The 20,117-nt window shown below is 35.6% G+C and overlaps 1 protein-coding gene across 4 annotated transcripts in view; it reads left to right on the top strand.

The window, feature by feature from the left end:
* ATG5 (autophagy related 5) overlaps positions 1–20,117 on the top strand; it is a 127,662-nt gene that overhangs the window by 97,728 nt on the left and 9,817 nt on the right. For all 4 annotated transcript variants that reach the window (XM_077902922.1, XM_077902918.1, XM_077902920.1 and 1 more), the window contains one exon: positions 9,469–9,586. In XM_077902922.1, the coding sequence (XP_077759048.1) occupies positions 9,469–9,541 (73 nt within the window). In that variant the 3' untranslated portion in view covers positions 9,542–9,586. The remainder of the gene's footprint in view (positions 1–9,468; positions 9,587–20,117) is intronic.

The raw sequence follows: 20,117 nt of genomic DNA on the forward strand, positions 1-20,117 counted from the left end.
CATGGTTAACAGTGGTTTAAAAAGGAGGAATGAAAACCAATTCTTGTTAAGCACCTGTTGCAATAGGTGTTCTATGTATCTCATCTTATCACAGCAGTCATTCAAAGATTATTATATTATATTACTGACATTTTTCAAATTCAGAAACAGACTCCCAAAGATTGATGTAATTTGCCCAAAGTACACTGTCAGTCATGTTGTGAATTGGGACTCCACCAAGGCTTTGTTAATGTCACTGCATTTGACATTCCAAGCTCTAGATGCTAAGCTCTTAGCCCACTTTTGTCCACCCATTCACTCATTTCTCACAGGTATCATTATACGGCAGCTGTTCTCTGAATCCTTTAGTGAGGAGGGGACATATGAAAGAAAAAATTGGTACTGCACTCTGCCTAAAATGGCTTTATCTCTTTCTCTATTAAAAAAAAAATACTATGTATTTCAAATGGGAAGCTTCAGAACCTTCTATATTCCTTCCTTTGTTTTCATCCTCTTTTGAAACTCCCTAGTGTTTTCATGCCTTACATTCTACCATATTTAGTATATTTTCCTTTGTTCCTACTAGTATATATCTTCCACTCTTAGAAGATGAAATCATGTAACTAGTCAAAGCTTTTTCATTTTTAGTTTTGTTTTTGCTCTAGCTGCCCAAGAAGTGCAGAGTTAAATTTTGTGCTCAGGCGTTTAAATTTTTCTCTCGTAGCTCTTTGTTCATATTTTCTTTATCTCTTAACACCATGTTACAATTATTTATATGTCCTTTATTCATTTTGTTTCTACCAACATCAGTTCCCTCGTAAGTACTCAGTAAATGTTTAATGAGTGAAGATTTCTGAAGTAATTTACCCCCTGCCCTCTGGTCATTAGTCTGAGGTCCTGTACATAGGTACCACTACTGGGATAATTTGATTCAAGCTACATTTGTGCTAATAGTTTTTGTTGTCACTATATCCATACTTTTGTCATAAGCATTCTCATTTTTTTAAGCATAGGCAGGAAATAAATACAGGTTTCTTCATTGCAGTTTATCTATCTTTGTATCTTTGTAATGCCTGTCACTGCTCTTAATGGAGTATCAGTGACTATGTGATTCTGTAAAGTATTATATTGTGGATTTTTTTTTAACCTAAGGATCTATAAGAAAATTTTATTGGTCTTCATCCTTATTACCATCTTGGTAACAATGGAACTTTCACTAGTTATCATGTAAAGCTTTACAAAATATTAAATTTAGTTTATATTTTAAAATTGTGTGTCAAATGTAAGTACACTGATTTTGTTGGTGAGGTTTCTGATATCGGAGGTAGCTTTTATGCATGGATGGCATACTTACAGTTATTTGTGTTAGAGTTGTAAATTGTGAAATCTAGTTTTTGTAATGTATTTCAGTTTAATTTATGCTAGTTATAAATATAGTAATTTTTATATAGAAATGAGAGCAATCTTTTTCACTTATTACTATTCATCCTTCTAGATTCACTTCTCCTAAGAGACATAGTACTACTTACATAGTTAATAGAACAAATCAAATTAAATTCTTTATTAGTCAAAAACAGACATTGCTAATTTCAGTTATAGTTCAGGATAGCTGATTTTTAAAAAAATATCTACAAATCTAACAAATGAAACCCCTGCTATACTTTTGGAAGTCTTATAAATCAAATAAATTATAAATGTAGTGAATCTTTAATCATCCTATTTCAGAGAACTTAACAAGCAAAGTATACACACATCAGTAGCTGATGATATCAAAACTTGTTACTACACTTGGGAAAATACAATATATAGAGAGTATCAATAAAATAATTGGTTCTTAGCCCAACCAAAGGGAAAACATCACCCATCAAAGGCTCACTGGAGCAAATGATCAGTTTACAGTGATTCAAGTCAGTGGTTGGAGATCCTGAACCTGGATACTACTTGCTAGGATGATTCTGTCCAAGCATTTTTTTTTTTTTTTGAAGATTTATTTTTTTTTTTTTAATTTTATTTATTTATGATAGTCACACAGAGAGAGAGAGAGAGGCAGAGACACAGGCAGAGGGAGAAGCAGGCTCCACGCACCGGAAGCCCGATGTGGGATTCGATCCCGGGTCTCCAGGATCGCGCCCTGGGCCAAAGGCAGGCGCTAAACCGCTGCGCCACCCAGGGATCCCTTATTTTATTTATTTTAGAGAGTGAGCGCACACTCATGAGCAGGAGGAGGGGCAGAGGGAGAGGGAGAGAGAATCTCAAGCAGGTGCCTTGCTGAGTGAAGATCCCAACCTTCACTCAGGGCTTAATCTCATGACCCTAAGATCATGACCTGAGCTGAAATCAAGAGTCAGATGCTTAACAGACTGAGCCACACAAGCACCCTTGATTCTGTCCAAGCTTCTTTTTTTACAACCAGGTCTTTCATCATCATCAGGTTCCACCTGCTGTTTCAGTAGGCGACCCCCAACCCCATACTCCTCCCATTTCTGCCTTTTAATTAAGGCTATTTTTACGGTTCACAACCCAGTGGATCATCCTGCATCTACTGAGCACCTTTTAGGTTGTATCCTTGCTGAAGTTCTGTTTTTATGTTTCATAACTTTTTTGTTTGTTTGTTTCATAACTTTTAATCTCACTTTGTTTTAGTGAGTAGACTCTCCTTTTACTCTCTGTTGGGATTCTTCCTCCCTTTTGTGGTCATTGAGGCCATGCCATTGTCTGACTCCGTGATCTGTGAGCCAGCTATCAGCTATGTACCCTTCTGCCTGTAAATTGTCATTTTTGACAAAAATCAACATTTCTAATTCATATTATATGTTAATACAATATAAATGACCAAAACAGTAAAATTATCAGTAATGCTATGTAGTGATAGGATGACTGTGAGATTTAGTCTATCTTCTTATAATCCTGTATGTTTTGTACTATGACACAATACAAAATACGTATTTGTAGTCAGTAAATTTCTACCAAGCATCAAGTCACATTTGATGAGAACATTAACAGCACTTAGCATTTACTATGTGCGAGGCATTGTTCTAAATGCTTTACATCAGTTTTAACATGTATAATCTTCACGTGCAGTTTTACGAAAGATCTTAAAACAGAAAGATCTTTATACCCTTCATCCAGTTTCCTTCATTCTTGACATCTTGTATAACTATAGTATAATATCATAACCAGGAAATGGACATTGATGCAGTCTACAAACCTTAGTCGTATTTCATTAGTTTTATTCCAACACAAACATTCCTTTGGCTACCCTTTTATGGCCACAGCCACCTGCCTCACTTCTTCCTCTCTCTAACCTCTGACAACCACTAATTTGTTCTCATCTCTAAAACTTAATCATTTTACTAATGTTATGTTAACGGAATCATACGGTATGTATGATTGACTTCGGCTTTTTTCATGCAACATCACTCCCTTGAGTTCCATAAAAGTTATTGCATATATTAATAGGGTTTATTATTATTATTATTGCTGAGTAGAATTCCATGGTATAGATATACTACAGGTAGTTTAACCACTCACCTGTTGAAGGACATTGGGATTGTGTCCAGTTTGGGGGTATTATGAGTAAAGCTGCTGTGAACATTTATGTATGAGCTTTTTGAGAACCTAAGTTTGCATTTCTCTGGGAATACTCAAGTGTGCAGTTGCTGAGTCTAATGGTAGATACATGTTTAGTTTTGTAAGAAACTACCATACTCTTTTCCAGAGGGACCTTTACCATTTTACATTTCCACCAGCAATGTATGAGCAATCTAGTTTCTCCACATGCTCACCAGCATTTTATTTTAGACGTTCTTGTAGGTGTATTGTAATGCGCTGGGGTAGTGCAATTTGCATTTCCTTAATGTCTAATGATGTGTCAAACATCTTTTCATGTGCTTTTTTGGCCATCTATATATCCTCTTTAGTGTAATATCTGTGTCTTTTGCCCATTTTCTAATAGAATTCTTTGCTTTTTTTTTACTGTTGAAATTTTAGAGTTCTTTATATTCTTGATATGTTCTAGATATAAGAACTTTATTGGAAATGTGGTTACAGATATTCTCAGGCTGTGGCTTGTCTTTTCATCTTCTTCATAGGATCTTTTACAGAGCAAAAGTTTAGGTTTTTTTTTTTTTTTCATTTTCATGAGGTCTAGTGTATCTGTATTTCCTTTAAGATGATTTTCATGATTTTAGAATACAGACAAGTGAACTTAAGAGATAATAAGATTGAATAAACTTGTCTGCTAAATTGGGATAAAACTAAAACTGTTGATCATGGTGGTAGTATATGTTTTGGGATGTGCATTTAGGTAATCATATGTACCATGATTGTGCTGTGCTTATATTTTATTACTTCAAAAACTCTACAATGTAGATATTATCTTCATTTATGCCCATGCATATACGTGTGTGTGTGTGTGTGTGTGTGTGTGTGTGTAGTTATTCTTGTTTTGCAGTTGAGGAAATTGAGGTTCAGGAAAGTCAGATAACTCTGCCCATGGGTCTGTAATAAATGACACAGCATGGACTTAAGGCCAGTTCTTTCTGGCTCAAGAGCCTGTGCTCTTCAAAAATTGTCTTGCATTTTTGTTGCAGTATATACTTTATGTAACTCATAAGAATCAAACTTGGTCTTAATATATCCATTATGCCTTACACTTAAAGTCCACACACTTTCAGCCTAACATTTCTTCTTTTATCAGCTTTAATGTTAACCTGCTTGGCTGTGTTGAAAATAAACTATTTCTTTGTATCTTATTTCTTAGGTACAAGATTAATAATCTGATTAGCTGGCAGTTTACACTATAGTTGTAACACACATCATCTCTAAGAATTTGAGTATAACTCTTGAACTGTCAGTTTAAGAAAATATGTAAGATTCACTAAACTTCTATAAATTTAATTTAATATTTTTATAAATTTGATTTCTTTGCCTCTGCTCAATATATTTCCAAAGCAAATGAACCTCATAACGTCTCCATACTGGAAAAGTTACATTTCATTGGTGAGGGTACATGACTAGAGGAGGGATAGGGAGCAGCCAGCCAGTAGCACCCCAATTTTATATTCTATTGGTATGTTTAAGAAACAAATAACATACATATCTGTTAAAGTAATAATAAGGGCAGTTTCAAAGATGACTTTACAAAGTCATATTTCTTATGAGAGAGCAATACTGCTTCTTGGAAGTCACTGAAAATAGTTTGCATATTTACAAATAAATGGCTAGGTTAAGTATTATATTCCTGTTGGAGCAGCTTTCTTGTCTGTCAGGCTAAGATTTAGATTATATATGGATATCATTAGCATTGTCTAGTTTCATGTATACTAAATCAAAGTTTGCAAAATTCATGTTCATGGAGTTTTTTGTATCTTTAAAATTTGCTATATTCAAGAGGAAGATAGGTTTTAAATACTTTAGTCTTCTGCTGAACTTCAGCTTAGGTTTAATGAGATCTGCCGAGAAATTTGCATGAATCCATCCTCCATTCCCATTGCCCTCTGTACAGTACTTGAATGCATGATCTGTTTGTAAAGGGCTTTTGTTTTAAGGACTCCTGAAATTGAGTAGTTTACATAATCTTTGGTGTAACTTACTCAGACACCTGACTGCTCTTTTCTAGAATACCAAATTTTCTTTTTAAAGATTTTATTTATTTGAGAAAGAGGGAGAGAGGGAGAGAAAGAGAGCAAGCACTAGCAAGGGAGAGGGAGGAACAGACTCCCTGCTGAACCGGGAGCCTGATGTGAGACTCAATCCCAGGACTCTGGGATCATGACTTGAACCAAAGGCAGACACTTAACCAACTGAGCCACCCAGGCGCCCCAGAGCACTAAATTTTAAAGAATAAGGATATAGGGATCCCTGGGTGGCGCAGCGGTTTGGCGCCTGCCTTTGGCCCAGGGCGCGATCCTGGAGACCCAGGATCGAATCCCACGTCGGGCTCCCGGTGCATGGAGCCTGCTTCTCCCTCGGCCTATGTCTCTGCCTCTCTCTCTCTCTCTCTATGACTATCATAAATAAATAAAAAATTGAAAAAAAAATATTAAAAAAAAAAAGAATAAGGATATAAAGGTAGTATGATAAATATTAAGCAGAAGAGGTTTATTAGTTTTTTGATTGAGGTATTTTGAGGAATTGTTTTTTTAAAGTAAGGTTTCTGTTACATGAGAAACAGCCCTTTGATGAGTTTTCTTGGTTACTATTCTACAGAACTTATTTAGAATATGTTAATAGGAAAAGGCCTTTTCTCCTCTACCCAAGCCAATAACATCATTATAAAGGTTATTGAAGTTACACCTTCATTATCACTGCTCAGATTTGGGAGAGTAGAAGCGAGAGCCACAGAGAAGGTATAAGCTATTTTTTTAGGAAAAGGAGTGAAGAACATTTTCTGTTTTTTAATATCTTAGGTAAGCCCACTTGGGGCCTTTTTAGCCTATTGTTTTTAGGTTGTTACAGTATATATTATTATAGCTAACCACCTCACAGTTTTGTCACAAAGTAAGGGGTGAATGAATCTTGATAAGTTTTTTTGACTTGGCTGAAAATCTTAGTGTTTTCAGATCAGACGATGGATGATACATTTTAACTTTTTTTCTTTTAGTTGGGAAGTATAATTCTGACCCTCCTTTTCCTCTGACCCAGCCCTAGTTGTCACCACATAGGCTTATATTATTCAGACAGCCTCTCACTCGTCTTCCTGAAGTTACCTCTTAACCAAGTCATTGTACACAGTGCTGCTTTCCATTAGCCTTCAGAAAAAGCCTCTTTCATCACGTCACTTCCTTTGCTAAAAAGTCTTAAAAGCTTCTTCATTGCCTGGAAGATAGAAAGCCTTAAGTGGGTGGTGGCTCTTTTAAATTATTACTACAGTCCTCTATTCATTTTTTTCTTCTCTGAACACCCCTAACCCTTATTATCTTCACATGGTTAATCCTTGATTGTGCATCATATTGTTCTGTTTCATCTTGTGTGAAATGTATGAGCTTCCTAAATTGAAGGAATGATTTGATTTAGTATACATGAAACTAGACAATGCTAATGATATCCATATATAATCTAAATCTTAGCCTGACAGACAAGAAAACTGCTCCAACAGGAATATAATACTTAACCTAGCCATTTATTTGTAAATATGCAAACTATTTTCATTGACTTCCAAGAAGCAGTATTGCTCTCTCATAAGAAATATAACTTTGTAAAGTCATTTTTGAAACTGCCCTTATTATTACTTTAACAGATATGTATGTTATTTGTTTCTTAAACACACCAATAGAATATAAAATTGGGGTGCTACTGGCTGGCTGCTCCCTATCCATCGTACCTTTTTAAAAAAAATCCTAAAGAGTTCAATTAGTGAAGTGAATTGCTTTATATTCAGTGCATATTAATTACCAAGATTTTATCAACTATCAAGACTTTTTTACATACTTGCCACACATACTTAATTGGAGTACAATTTTTAACATTTATTTATCCACTGAATATACAGTATAAAGCTGGGAAAGGTTGGGGTGCCTGGATCATTCAGTCAGTTAAGCGTCCAACTCTTGATTTCAGCCCCGGTCTTGATCTCAAGGTCAGGAATTTGAACCCTGCATTGTACTCCGTGCTGGGTGTAGAGCCTCCCTAAAAAAAAAAAAAAAAAAAAAAAAAAAAAAATCTGGGAAAGGTAGCTCACAAACTTATTATCATGTCTGTTTTAGCTTGTATTTCAGTTTATGTCCATACTTAAAAATAGATTTTTTTTCCCAAATCTATAATAGCTACACTGTAGAATTGAGATACACCTCTGTGATTAAAAAACAAGCAAACTGGGGATCCCTGGGTGGCTCAGCAATTTAGCGCTGGCCTTGAGCCCAGGGTGTGATCCTGTAGTCCCGAAATCGAGTCCCACATCAGGCTCAGGAGCCTGCTTTTCTCCCTCTGCCTGTGTCTCTGCCTCTCATGAATAAATAAATAGAATCTTAAAAAACAACAACAACAACAACAAGCAAACTTATCTTTAATGGTTAGGTATTTGAAATCATTTTCTTGAAAAGCACTATATGAAAGTATATAAAAAATATGTAAAAATTTTAGAAACTACTATTGGTAAGTACTATATGTAAATATGAATATATGAGTAATTTACTTATAAAATATAAGGCATTATTCTCTTCTTCTCTTGTATGTTTTTATGATCTTTTATCCCTGGAAGCTTAAAGTGTAAAAACTTAATATCTTAAAATAATAGTTCAGGGATGTTAATATTAGTGAATATTCTCATTCATTCATTCATTCTCTCTCTGTGTCTTTGTGTTTCTATGTGTTTGCCATAGTTCTTCACTCATTTCCACAAAAACTTAAGAGACCTGGAATGTCCCAATTTTCCAAAGAAACTGGGTGTAAAATAGAGCACATAAATGATAGTGCTGTTCACAGACTGGCTGATTCCACGGCCTCTGTCCTGTGTGTTATGAAACTTTCCTCATCATTGCCATGCTCCTATGGAAGTAGTTTAGGAAAATGAAACATAATTTTAGAAGTGGTTGATATATTGAAATTATTAGCAGTAAATCATGACATAGTGCTAATAACGCTGATACAGTACCTTTTTTTTTTTTTTTTTTTTTTTTTTTTGGTACCATTGACTATATTCCCTATGCTGTGCCTTTTATCTTTGTGACTTACTCATTCTGTAACTGGAAGCCTTATCTCCCACTCCCCTTCAGCCATCTTTCTCATTCCCCTACTTTCCCTCTGGCAACCATAAGTTTATTCTCTATGAGTCTGTTCCCTGAAAATATTTAAACGTATAGAAAAATAAAAAATAACAAAACAACAAAGACTATACCCTTCACCTATATTCACCAGTAGTTAACATTTTCCCACATTTGCGCTCGTGCATGCACGCTCATGTGCTCTCTCAGCCATTTGAAGATATGTTTCAGACAGCATGGCACCTCATCCCTAGCTGTGTAAGCATGAATTTCTTAAAGGATATTGTCTTTATAACCATTAAGAATTTGACATTAATTTTTTAATACTGTCTAATGTTCATTCTCCGTTTCCCCAGTTATTCCAGAATTGTTTTATAGCTTATTTTCCCCCAACCCAATATTCAGTCAAGATTTATTTTTTGTATTGAGGTGTTATATCTCACCAATCCTTTTTAATCTTTTTGTATTGTTTTGTTCTGCCTTTGACTTATTTGAAGAGTTGAAGCCAGTTGTCTTTTTTTTTTTTTTTTTTCTCTTCTCTTCTGGCCAGTTGTCTTTAAAACATCACACATTTTGGATTTATCTGTTGCTTCCTCATGATTAGATTTTCTTGATTTTATATTAAGCATTTTTGGTTATATTACCACATTTGCGATGTATGCTTGTGATTACACTATACACTATATCAGAAGGCATCTGATACCAGCTTTAAATTTCTGACCTATTAATTTGTAATTCACAGGAACAAAGACTTAATTGTTTGAATTGTCTTTCATTTTTCAAATAGACAACAACTGAACGACCTTTTATTCAGAAGCTTTTTCGTCCTGTGGCTGCAGATGGACAATTGCATACATTAGGCGATCTCCTCAAAGAAGTGTGTCCTTCTGCAATTGCTCCTGAAGGTAATGTAGTCAGCAACATTAAAACATTTCTTTCATTTCTCTTTATTACTGAGGTATAACATAAGTATTCTGCATTTATAAATAACGTTTGCTTGTTACTTCAGGAAAATATTTTCATTATCTTGTAAGGAACAATCTTTTGAAACAGAAGGACTTAATGTTTAACTTGCTATTTTATAAATTATTGACACTAACAAAATAAGGAATTGACTCTCTTTGGCAAAAAAAAATAAATAAATAAAGTAATACTGCTTTTTAGTTACTCTCTTACTGGTGCCCTGGGTCTTTCATTTGTGGGTTCAGTTCTGGTAAATACTATTTTACATTTTGCAATGTGTCTCTTCATTCTAAAGGAATAAGAGATGGTAAGAAGGGATCCCTGGGTGGCGCAGCGGTTTAGCGGCTGCCTTTGGCCCAGGGCGCGATCCTGGAGACCCGGGATCGAATCCCACGTCGGGCTCCCGGTGCATGGAGTCTGCTTCTCCCTCTGCCTATGTCTCTGCGTCTGTCTCTGTGTGTGTGTGACTATCATAAATTAAAAAAAAAAAAAAAAAGATGGTAAGAAAACTTAAGAAAACTTTCCTACCTTTGGTTGATATTTCAAAGTTCAAAATACTGAATAATGGATAAGTATTTCATTTGAATTTTCTACCACTTCCTAGTGTTTCAGCATTGTTCTCTTAAGCATTGACATTTCACATGTGCAATTAAGAACTTGTCCTATCGGGATCCATGGGTGGCGCAGCGGTTTGGCGCCTGCCTTTGGCCCAGGGCGCGATCCTGGAGATCCGGGATCGAATCCCACATCAGGCTCCCGGTTCATGGAGCCTGCTTCTCCCTCTGCCTGTGTCTCTGCCTCTCTCTCTCTCTCTCTCTCTGTGACTATCATAAATGAATAAAAAATTAAAAAAAAAAAAAAAAAGAACTTGTCCTATCTATAGTCCTCATTTGGTAACTTAGGTTTAAAATTATTTTCCTGTAGGCAAAGGAAGAGTATAAAAATTGCTGAATTCTATTTTCTTAATTGCAATATAAGGAACACAAAGAAAATGCAGATAATAGGGAATCCCTGGATGGCTCAGCGGTTTAGTGCCTGCCTTCCACGCAGGGCACAATCCTGGAGTCCCAGGATCAAGTCCCACGTCAAGCTCCCTGCATGGAGCCTGCTTCTCCCTCTACCTGTGTCTGGGCCTCTCTCTCTCTCTCTCCCTGTCTCTCATGAATAAATAAATAAAATCTTTTTAAAAAGTAAAAAAAAAAAGAAATGCAGAAAATAATAAAAGAAAAAAATGCTATCGTCCCCTAACTCATAGAGGCCATAGTTGACAACACATGCATGTGGACACTTGAGTATTTGAGAGGGGGTGTGTATGTTTATAAAATTGTATGTCTTGCTGCATTTTTCACCTAACACACTGTGCACTTCATATCAATGTATCATAATTCGATCATCACTCTATTGCTGAATGATTTATAATCATAGTTCCCATTGGTTACCAAGTTACTAGGGAAATTTCAATGGAATATTAACATATTAATATGTTATACAGACTTGTACTTATTATATAGAAAAATTTTTTAGCTTGCTACTTTATATCCTTTATGGATAAAGGATATCCATAAATGCCTTATAAAGAGGTAAGGCATTAATATATTAATATTATAATAATATAACTTCAGTAGATAATGGTATGTTTCTTGTTAACATAGTCTAAGTTGGGGTGATTGTATTATTATGTACATGACTAATAACTGTATAACAACAGTTCAAAAAGCGTGTAGTGTCTAAGGAAATAGTTTGCCTAACAACCAAAATTGGAAACAAAGTAGAACTAGGGGAATATTAATATTTCAGCCTGAATGACTAAACAAAGAACATGGAACTCAAAACAGGTCACTTGGACTGTGACTGTAACTATTTTTCTTAATCAAATATGCTTACCTTTTGTGGCATTCCTGTATCTAACTCTTCTTAAGTGCATAAATGCTCAGTAGGAGGGGTGAAGAGGGGCATGTAAAATGCCATCAGAACCAGTACCAGAAGGACACCTGGGTGGCTCAGCAGTTTAGCGCCTGCCTTAGGCCCAGGCCATGATCCTGGGGTCCCGGGATTGAGTCCCACATCGGGCTCCTTACATGGAGTCTGCTTCTCCCTCTGCCTCTCTCTCTGTGTCTCTCATGAATAAATAAATAAAATCTTAAAAAAAAAAAAAACAAAAAAAAAACTAGTACCAGAAGGGATTGATAAAAAAGATCATTGATTGCTACTCAAAATTGTTAAAATTAAATGAGGTTCGTTGATTTAAGAGGTTATAAATATTATTGTATAAAGTCTTACTGTATCATTTTTCATCACTTTGCTCCACTAGATTCCATAGGCAAGGTTTTTGATGGTGTCTTACATACACATCCTCGTATCTCTGGTGCTGGGGCAAAAAATGTTTACTCAGTATTTCACATACTGAATTCTTTGTGTCATAACCTAAAACACTATTTAGGATGATTAAAGCATGGCATAGTTAACATTAAGTTGATTATAATACTATTGTAGGATCGTAGGCTAACTTTATTGCTGTGTAATTTTAGTTTCCAGTAAGAGTTTCAGCTAAATAATTTTTTGGCACCTCAGTGTTTAGGTTTAATAAATATATAAGTTGTACAGCTATCACCATAATCTAGTTTTAAAACATTTGTCACTTCAAAGATTCCCTTGTGCTTGTTTGCATCTAATCTCTGCTCCTCCTGCTAGTTGTAGACAACTACTAGTCTCCCTGTCTTCTGTCTCTATAATTTACCTCTTCTGGATATTTTGCATAAATGCAATCATATGGAATTGCAACTGTTTTTTTTTTTCACTTAATGTTTTTGAGTTTCTTCCATATTGTAGCCTGTATCAGTAGTTCTTTTTATTATTGAATAGTATTCATTTGGGTATATATATCATTTTGTTTATTCATCCAGTGATTGATGGGCATTTGGAATGTTTCCAGCTTTTCATTTTGTGTATAATGCTGCTGTGAACATTTGCATTCAGGTCTTTGTATGGACATACGTTTATATTTTTCTTGGGTAGATTCCTGGGAATGGAATTGCTAGTTTGTAGGTTAGGTCTGTGTTTAATTTTTTAAGAAACTGCTAAACTCCGGCAAAGTGGCTGCATCATTTTACAGTTCTACCAGCTTTGCATCCTCACCAACAGATATTTTTTTTGTTTTCTTTTTTTTCTTTTTTTATTTTTTATTTTTTTTTACTTATGATAGTCACACAGAGAGAGAGAGGCAGAGACACAGGCAGAGAGAGAAACAGGCTCCATGCACCGGGAGCCCGACGTGGGATTCGATCCCGGGTCTCCAGGATCGCGCCCTGGGCCAAAGGCAGGCGCCAAACCGCTGCGCCACCCAGGGATCCCCATTTTTTTTTGTTTTCTTATAGCCATCCTAGTGGTTATATAGTGGTATCTCTTGGTTTTATTCTTTATTTCCCTAACAACTAATGATGTTGAGTATGTTTTCATGTGCTTATTATTATTTGTGGATATATTTGGTGAAATGTCTGTTCAGATGCCTTTTTCATGTTTTCAAGGAGATTTCTTCTTCTTACTGAGTTTGAAAGTTATTTGTATATTCTAGATAGAGGTCTTTTTTTTTTTTTTAAGTTTTATTTATTTAAGTAATCTCTACACCCAGAATGGAGGCTCAGATTCACACCCTGAGATCAAGAGTTGCTTGCTCTTCCGACTGAGCCAGCCAGGCACCCCAGGATACAAGTTTTTATCAGACATATGATTTGCAATCATTTTCTCCTAGTCTATGACACGTCTTAATTTTCTTTTGAAAAGTAAAAGTATTTAATTTTAATGAGGCCCTATTAAAGTTTTTAAGTTAAATAATTTTTTAAAATTTATTTATATTCAAAAATCAAAAGTATATAAGGGAATTTATTGAAAAGTCTCTTTCCCTACCTCTGCCTACCAAACCCTAATTCTGTTTCCCTCTCCAGGGACAACCAGTATTGCCGTGTTCCTATATATTTTTATTGAGATATTTAAGAGACTTTTATTTTTTAACTCAGGTTACAGAAATTTTCACTGAGAAATTCCCAGTAACTTTTATTGATTCAGGAATAATCATACCATTTAATTTTCTTCATGCCATAAGGGTTGGTTTTTGTTTTTCTTTTTAAACCTGCTTACTATCTATTTTGCCATATTCTTGAGGGTTTGGGAATACAGATTAGTTTTTCCATTTGAAGTATAATTAAGATACTAGTCATTTTTATTGCCAACAGAAATGAGACTCATATACTTCTTACTTGCTTCCAGTGTAAGCACTGGCCTTCAGTTATTCATTTCTCTGTACTGTATTATTCATTCTTTTTTAGTACTTTGTAGTATTTTAAAGAACATTGAAAAATACTTTTATCAACTAAAAGTAATTGAAATTACTGTACACAGTGACATATGGTACCTAGACTTACGTGGTGGTCATTTCCTAATGTGCGTAAATGTTGAATCACTGTTGTACACCTGTTTAAACCTTACACAGATGATTGTAAGGTTTAAACAAAATACTTGTTTAAGGGAGATTTCATAATCATAAAACTCATGATACTCTATGTCAACTCTGTCACTTAAAAAAAGGGCAATTGAAATTTAAGTTTAATATTGAAATGGCTACCTTATTGTTTTGTTTTGTTTTGTTTTAGAGAGAGAGAGAAAAAGGGAAGTGGGGGAGGGGCAGAGGGAGAGAGGATCTTAAGCAGGCCCGGCACTCAGCATGGAGCCCAACACGGGGCTTGACTTCACCACCTCTGAGGTCTTGACCTGAGCCAAAATCAAGAGTTGGACAGTTAACTGATTCAGCCACCCAGGCACCCCTTTACTGTTCTTTCTGAGAATAGAAAGGGCATCTTCAAACCCTTGGAGGAAGACTGTTCTACTGTAATGATGTATACCCTAGCCAGCAGCACAATTAACAAAGACACAGAGTGAGTGATGAGGGGAGATTTATTCGAGGAAGGTAGGAAGAAAGCAGGTTGGGTGTTAATTTTGTATTTGACATCTTTAAATAATCTTTTATTATAAAACCTGAAAGTTAATTTAGTTCAGTCTCTATTTCTTAGATGAGTAGCTAAGGGTATCTTAGCTACTTAGTTGCAGAACTAGGTTTAGAACTCAAGTCTCCATCTCCTGGTTTATTGGTTTTCTGTTTTAGCATGCTTCCATTTGTTTTCATTTTCACTTTTTCAACCTTTTAACTTTTTTGTTTAGTTTAAAATAACATCCTGAAATGTTTACTTTTTCCTCACTCTTTATTCTGTGATTTATGTTTTAGTACCTGGTCTTGTCTTCATGCTGTTCTCTCCTACAGTATTTAGAGAACCTGAACTTCTGCTCTTTTGTCCATTTTTTTATTTTAGTGTTCCTGTATATAATTCTGACTACCTTCTTGTTGAACTTATTAAAATGGTGGCTTTGACATTGGGACATGAAAATGAAAAGCAGTCACATGCTTTGAGCTGGCACTCTGTCAGAATGTACCTTCGTGCTCATTTGCCATTCCTATACCCAGATCACAATACATACAAAATTAGCATGGCCCTGCACGGGAAAGGCACACAAACTTGTGAAGCATTTTGTTCTTTTAAAGGCTCTTCTTTATCTTCTGAATTTGTAGCCTGCCCAACCTGCACATCCATCCCTGGAGAATAGGCAACGTGACTTCCCTTACATTTTTTTGGAAGGGGGCCAGTGAGGAGCCACTTACAACTCTAATCCACAAATCTGCCTATTAGGCAATTTCAGATGCTATGGGCAGATATCATTGGACAAACTTCTTCCCAGCTGTCGCATGGTACGTTGATTAGAGTACACACACACACTTTACATGTGCTTCTTTGAAATGATATAAATAGTACCTATACTTTTTGAGGTACTTTGGATAGTACCTTCCATACCAGGAGTAGGCTGTGTTTCTAACACCAGTATCTTATCTTTGGAAAAACTTTTATTTGCCTTTTCCTTTTGTAACCTCATATTGGAAAATAACTGTCATTTCAGGATCTGTGGGGAGTATCCAAAACATCAAGTCACTGTTTCAGTAAAGAACTGTTTACTGTTCAGCTGTTACTATTCAACTGTTTAGCACACCTGTGGTATTGTCAAATGTGAAGCATTTTGAAACACCTGCACTCGACTTAAGTTGAAAGCGAAAGACTTTAAGATTGGGTGTGTGTGGATAAGAACTGGTTGTCATCACATGATAAAAAGAGAAAGTGCTTCGTAAATGTTATGTGGCACTATTGTCTACTACTCCTTACAACAAGTGATTCATGCATGAAGGAATTTTGCCTTATTTCATCATGTGAAAGTAGAATGTACTAATATTTATGAAGACGTGCTTTAGGTCATTGTTCTCTTGGAGTAGCTAACTAATGATGAGCTGCTTTGTGTGTTCCTTGTTTTGTTTTGCTTTGTTTTGTTTTGTTTTGTTTTGTAAGTGACTAGAGGAGTTAGCCAAATTAGAGTAACAGGAAATAACCAAAGGTGAGCTCAGGTAAATTTTTTTTGTGGTGTCAGCTGTAGTTAAAATGACTCAGAGCTAAGCTTCTGTGCCAGACCTGAAGTGAAATACTTCTTTCTTTCTTCATTAAAAACAACTTACCAAAAAATAACAAAAAATTAAAAATAGTGCTTTTATTCTTCTACTTTGGAGAATATAAAACACCTATAAGCTTTGCCTAATCATATTTTATTTCCCAATTCTCTAATGTAGTATAAAAGAATCTAGTAAGTTAGGCTTATGAAAATAAAAATGTTGTTTTTACTTTGATACATTTATTTCAAGATTCCAGTTGATCAGTTCTCTGTCACAGTTGGGTTGGTTTAAACCTGAATTCATATATGATATTGTACAAATAGAGTGTATGTGTAGGGAAAGGCATACATTCCGTGGCAAATCAGTGAAGTTTCTCTGCATGTCTTTTACCACCAAGTACAATCCTAAAGCTACTTGCCTTTTTGCATTTCCATTTCTGTTCTACTTTCTGGGAATATATTTACTCCATTAGACCCTTCCTAACTACCATTTAACTTTTGCTTTCCATTTGATGTTGTAGGTTTTATTTTTTTGTCAGTTTCTTTGCATCATACTGACCTCTGGCACTGGAGACAGTAAGAGGTATGAGACATAGTTCCTGCTTTTAAGAAACTTTGGTATGGTTGGAATAGCAGAAAGATGCCCCGCTGTGCTGTGTACAGGGATGGAGATATGTAAAGAATATTAGGAAGCACCTGAAATTGCTCTTATCTATTCTGGATGAGGTAGGGAAGACTGAGCTGTCTTAAAAGAGAGCAGAAATTAGATGAAAAGGTGAGACCAGGTCAGACGTTCCACATGAGCACCTTAGAATCCTTCACCAACTACCCAGGGGCTGGTTGCTAAGGGGTAATATAATACCTAGTCTGAAATGCTCATCTAACATTTCCCTACTCTGTTTGCTGAGGGACTAGCCAAATTTTTCTACTTCTCTCCCATAAATGTGAAGAAAATTTTCAGTGATGTCAGAAATGTGGGGAAAGCACTGAGGAGCTAAGTAATCTATTGCTTGGTTAGTACATCAGAAGATCGTGTTAACAACTGGGGCTAAAAGGCGAAAGATTTATGCGATCTGAAGAGAAACCCTGGGTGGCGCAGTGGTTTAGCGCCTGCCTTTGGCCCAGGGCGTGATCCTGGAGACCCGGGATCGAGTCCCACATCGGGCTCCCTGCATGGAGCCTGCTTCTCCCTCTGCCTGTGTCTCTGCCTCTCTCTCTCTCTCTCTCTCTCTCTCTGTGACTATCATAAATAAAAAAAATAATAAAATAAAATAAAAAAAAAAAAAGCTGAAAGTTTAAAAAAAAAAAAAAAAAAACAACTGGGGCTAGGGGTAATTATACCCCAATTAGATAGTCTAACTTAATTATATCACTTTAGAGCGTCTAGGTGGCTCAGTTGCTTAAGCGTCTGCCTTCAGTTCAGGTCATGCTCCCAGGGTTCTGGGATCGAGCCCCCGGTTGGGCTCTCTGCTCCACAGGCAATCTGCTTCTCCCTCCTCCTCTGCCATCCCCCACACTTATGCTCTCTCTTTCTCTCTTTCAAATAAATAAAATCTTCTTAAAAATTATATTGCTTTATTTTAACGAGAAACAGCAGAATAGTTTTTTACAAAAAGTGAAAGATGGTGCATTCACCTCTTTTCTCCTTCACTCCATGACATAAGATTAGGTTGTGTTTATAAAGTAAATTAACTGATGTTATAATTTTTTTCAGATATAGAGCAAGTAGAGAAAAGAAACATCTAAGTTTCATATTATTCATATGAGGCAGATCCTTTGAGTGTTAGAATTAAAGCTAGTTGATTGATACCGTGTGATTTGAGGTTTGAGCCAGCAGTAGTCACTTCTGTAGGAATGCTGACACTGACCCTCTCCAAAAGAGAGGTATTTCAGTCTCAAATTCATGCCACAGAAACCTAAAACCTGTAAACCCCCAAACTTCATCAGAACAAGGGTTTAGGTAAGAATAATAGGTTTTACAATTTCAGTACTTCTTTTTTCACTCATTTAGAATTTGTTTTCTTTTTCTTTTTTTTTTTTTTTAATTTATTTATGATAGTCATACAGAGAGAAAGAGAGAGAGCCAGAGACACAGGCAGAGGGAGAAGCAGGCTCCATGCGCCGGGAGCCCGACGTGGGATTCGATCCCGGGTCTCCAGGATCACGCCCTGGGCCAAAGGCAGGCGCCAAACCGCTGCGCCACCCAGGGATCCCTAGAATTTGTTTTCTAATGTTTTAGAATTTGTTTCTAATGTTTTCTCCATACCTTTGCACGGATTTGGAAGATCATTTAGCTGTTTGTTTTCCTTTTTATTTTTTTAAATGGATCCAGGTTTCTTATTCTATAAAATAAGGATGGTTCTTCCTATCAGCCTCACAGAATGACTGTAAGATTTAAACAAAATATTTGCTTAAGGGGAGATTTCATAATCATAATTTTCCAAAGTTTTGCAGTTAACATTTTTCCTGTAGTTTTGTTAAATTTTTTTTTTTTTTTTACAAATAACTATACTCATAAGAAATTTACAAAATAGAGTTAGAAAGAAGCAGTTTTTTTTTCTTGTTTGTTGATAATCCCACTCTGCAGAGACAGGTAATATTTGACATACGAATAGAAGGTATAAATTTATGATGAACTTTGAATTCATCAAAGTTGAATTTCAATATCATGAAAACTGATATTGTGATTGCTTATATATCAGATTATGGCAAGAATTCTATGTCACTGATTCTTTTTTTTCTTTTTTTTTTTAAGAAATTAACTTCTGGACATGATTAGAAAATGCCAGAAATCTGATTCTGGCAAAAAAAGGAAGAAGCTTATTTTACTAAGGCATCTACTTAATGTAGCGGCCAGCTCAATTATCATACACTTGTTAAAATACATTTAATGTAAAAATCTTAAGGCAGGGGAGTAAAAGTGTTGCTGTTAGTGAAAGTTTTTCATTGAAGGCCCTGAGTAATAGTTCACACATTTATTTGAAGTTTCAGAGATTCACAAGTAAGCATGGAAAGCCCATTCATAGCTCTGTCGAGATACTGTGAGTCTGGCCTGTGGGAATGGGTCACACTGGTCATTCACCCTTTCAGTCTCTCACACTGGTCACTCACCCTTCCAGTCTCGTCCTAACACTCCCTGCTCTCCATTGTTCTCTCTCCCTCACTGGATGCGTATTTTATGTGCAAGAATGACATAGTGTCTTTCACAATGGGAGTTCAGCAAATTCTTTAAATATAGCCCTCATAGGCAAAACTCTGCAGTACTCAAGTTTGGACAGAAGCAATTTGTTAGGCTCAGTTTATTTAGGCTTGGTAATTATAATGTAATTTCTTTTCTTAGAGGTATCATTCTGCCATCAAATTCTAAACTAAAGTGCGTGAAATTCTTTGCCTTGACTGCTTTACTCTCCCTCCATCTTTGTGCTTTGTCCCAACGCATGGACAGTATGGACTAATCTTGGTGATACAGAATCTGTTAATGACTTAGTCCACTGACATAGGTCTTTTCTGAAGTCAAAGAAAAATAGTCATTTTCCTTATTCTCACTGATTGGAGATGAGATTACTGTATCAAAAGATGCCTCTGAATTCCTCTCAATTAATGTTCTTTATCTGAATCTCGAAGTTAAATGAATTGACCTGACTTATTAAAAATTGAGTGTAGACACTTGCACTATTAATATTTCATCTTTAACACTAAAAAATAAAATTCCCTTAACAAAATAATAATACATGCAGGTGATTAAAAGCTAGTCATCTCTTCATTAAAATAGTCCTATGAGACCTCACTCTGACCATATATAAACAGTGTAATTATTGCTTACATTTTAAATAAAACAACTGTCATGTAATTCATATTTGACAAATATTAACGGTCCCTATTACACTCAACTAGAATTACTGGGTGATCTTTTGAAACCAGATCAAAAATATTTGA

This window comes from Canis aureus, chromosome 7, assembly GCF_053574225.1.
Source record: "Canis aureus isolate CA01 chromosome 7, VMU_Caureus_v.1.0, whole genome shotgun sequence".
In the NCBI taxonomy this organism is placed as follows: domain Eukaryota; kingdom Metazoa; phylum Chordata; class Mammalia; order Carnivora; family Canidae; genus Canis; species Canis aureus.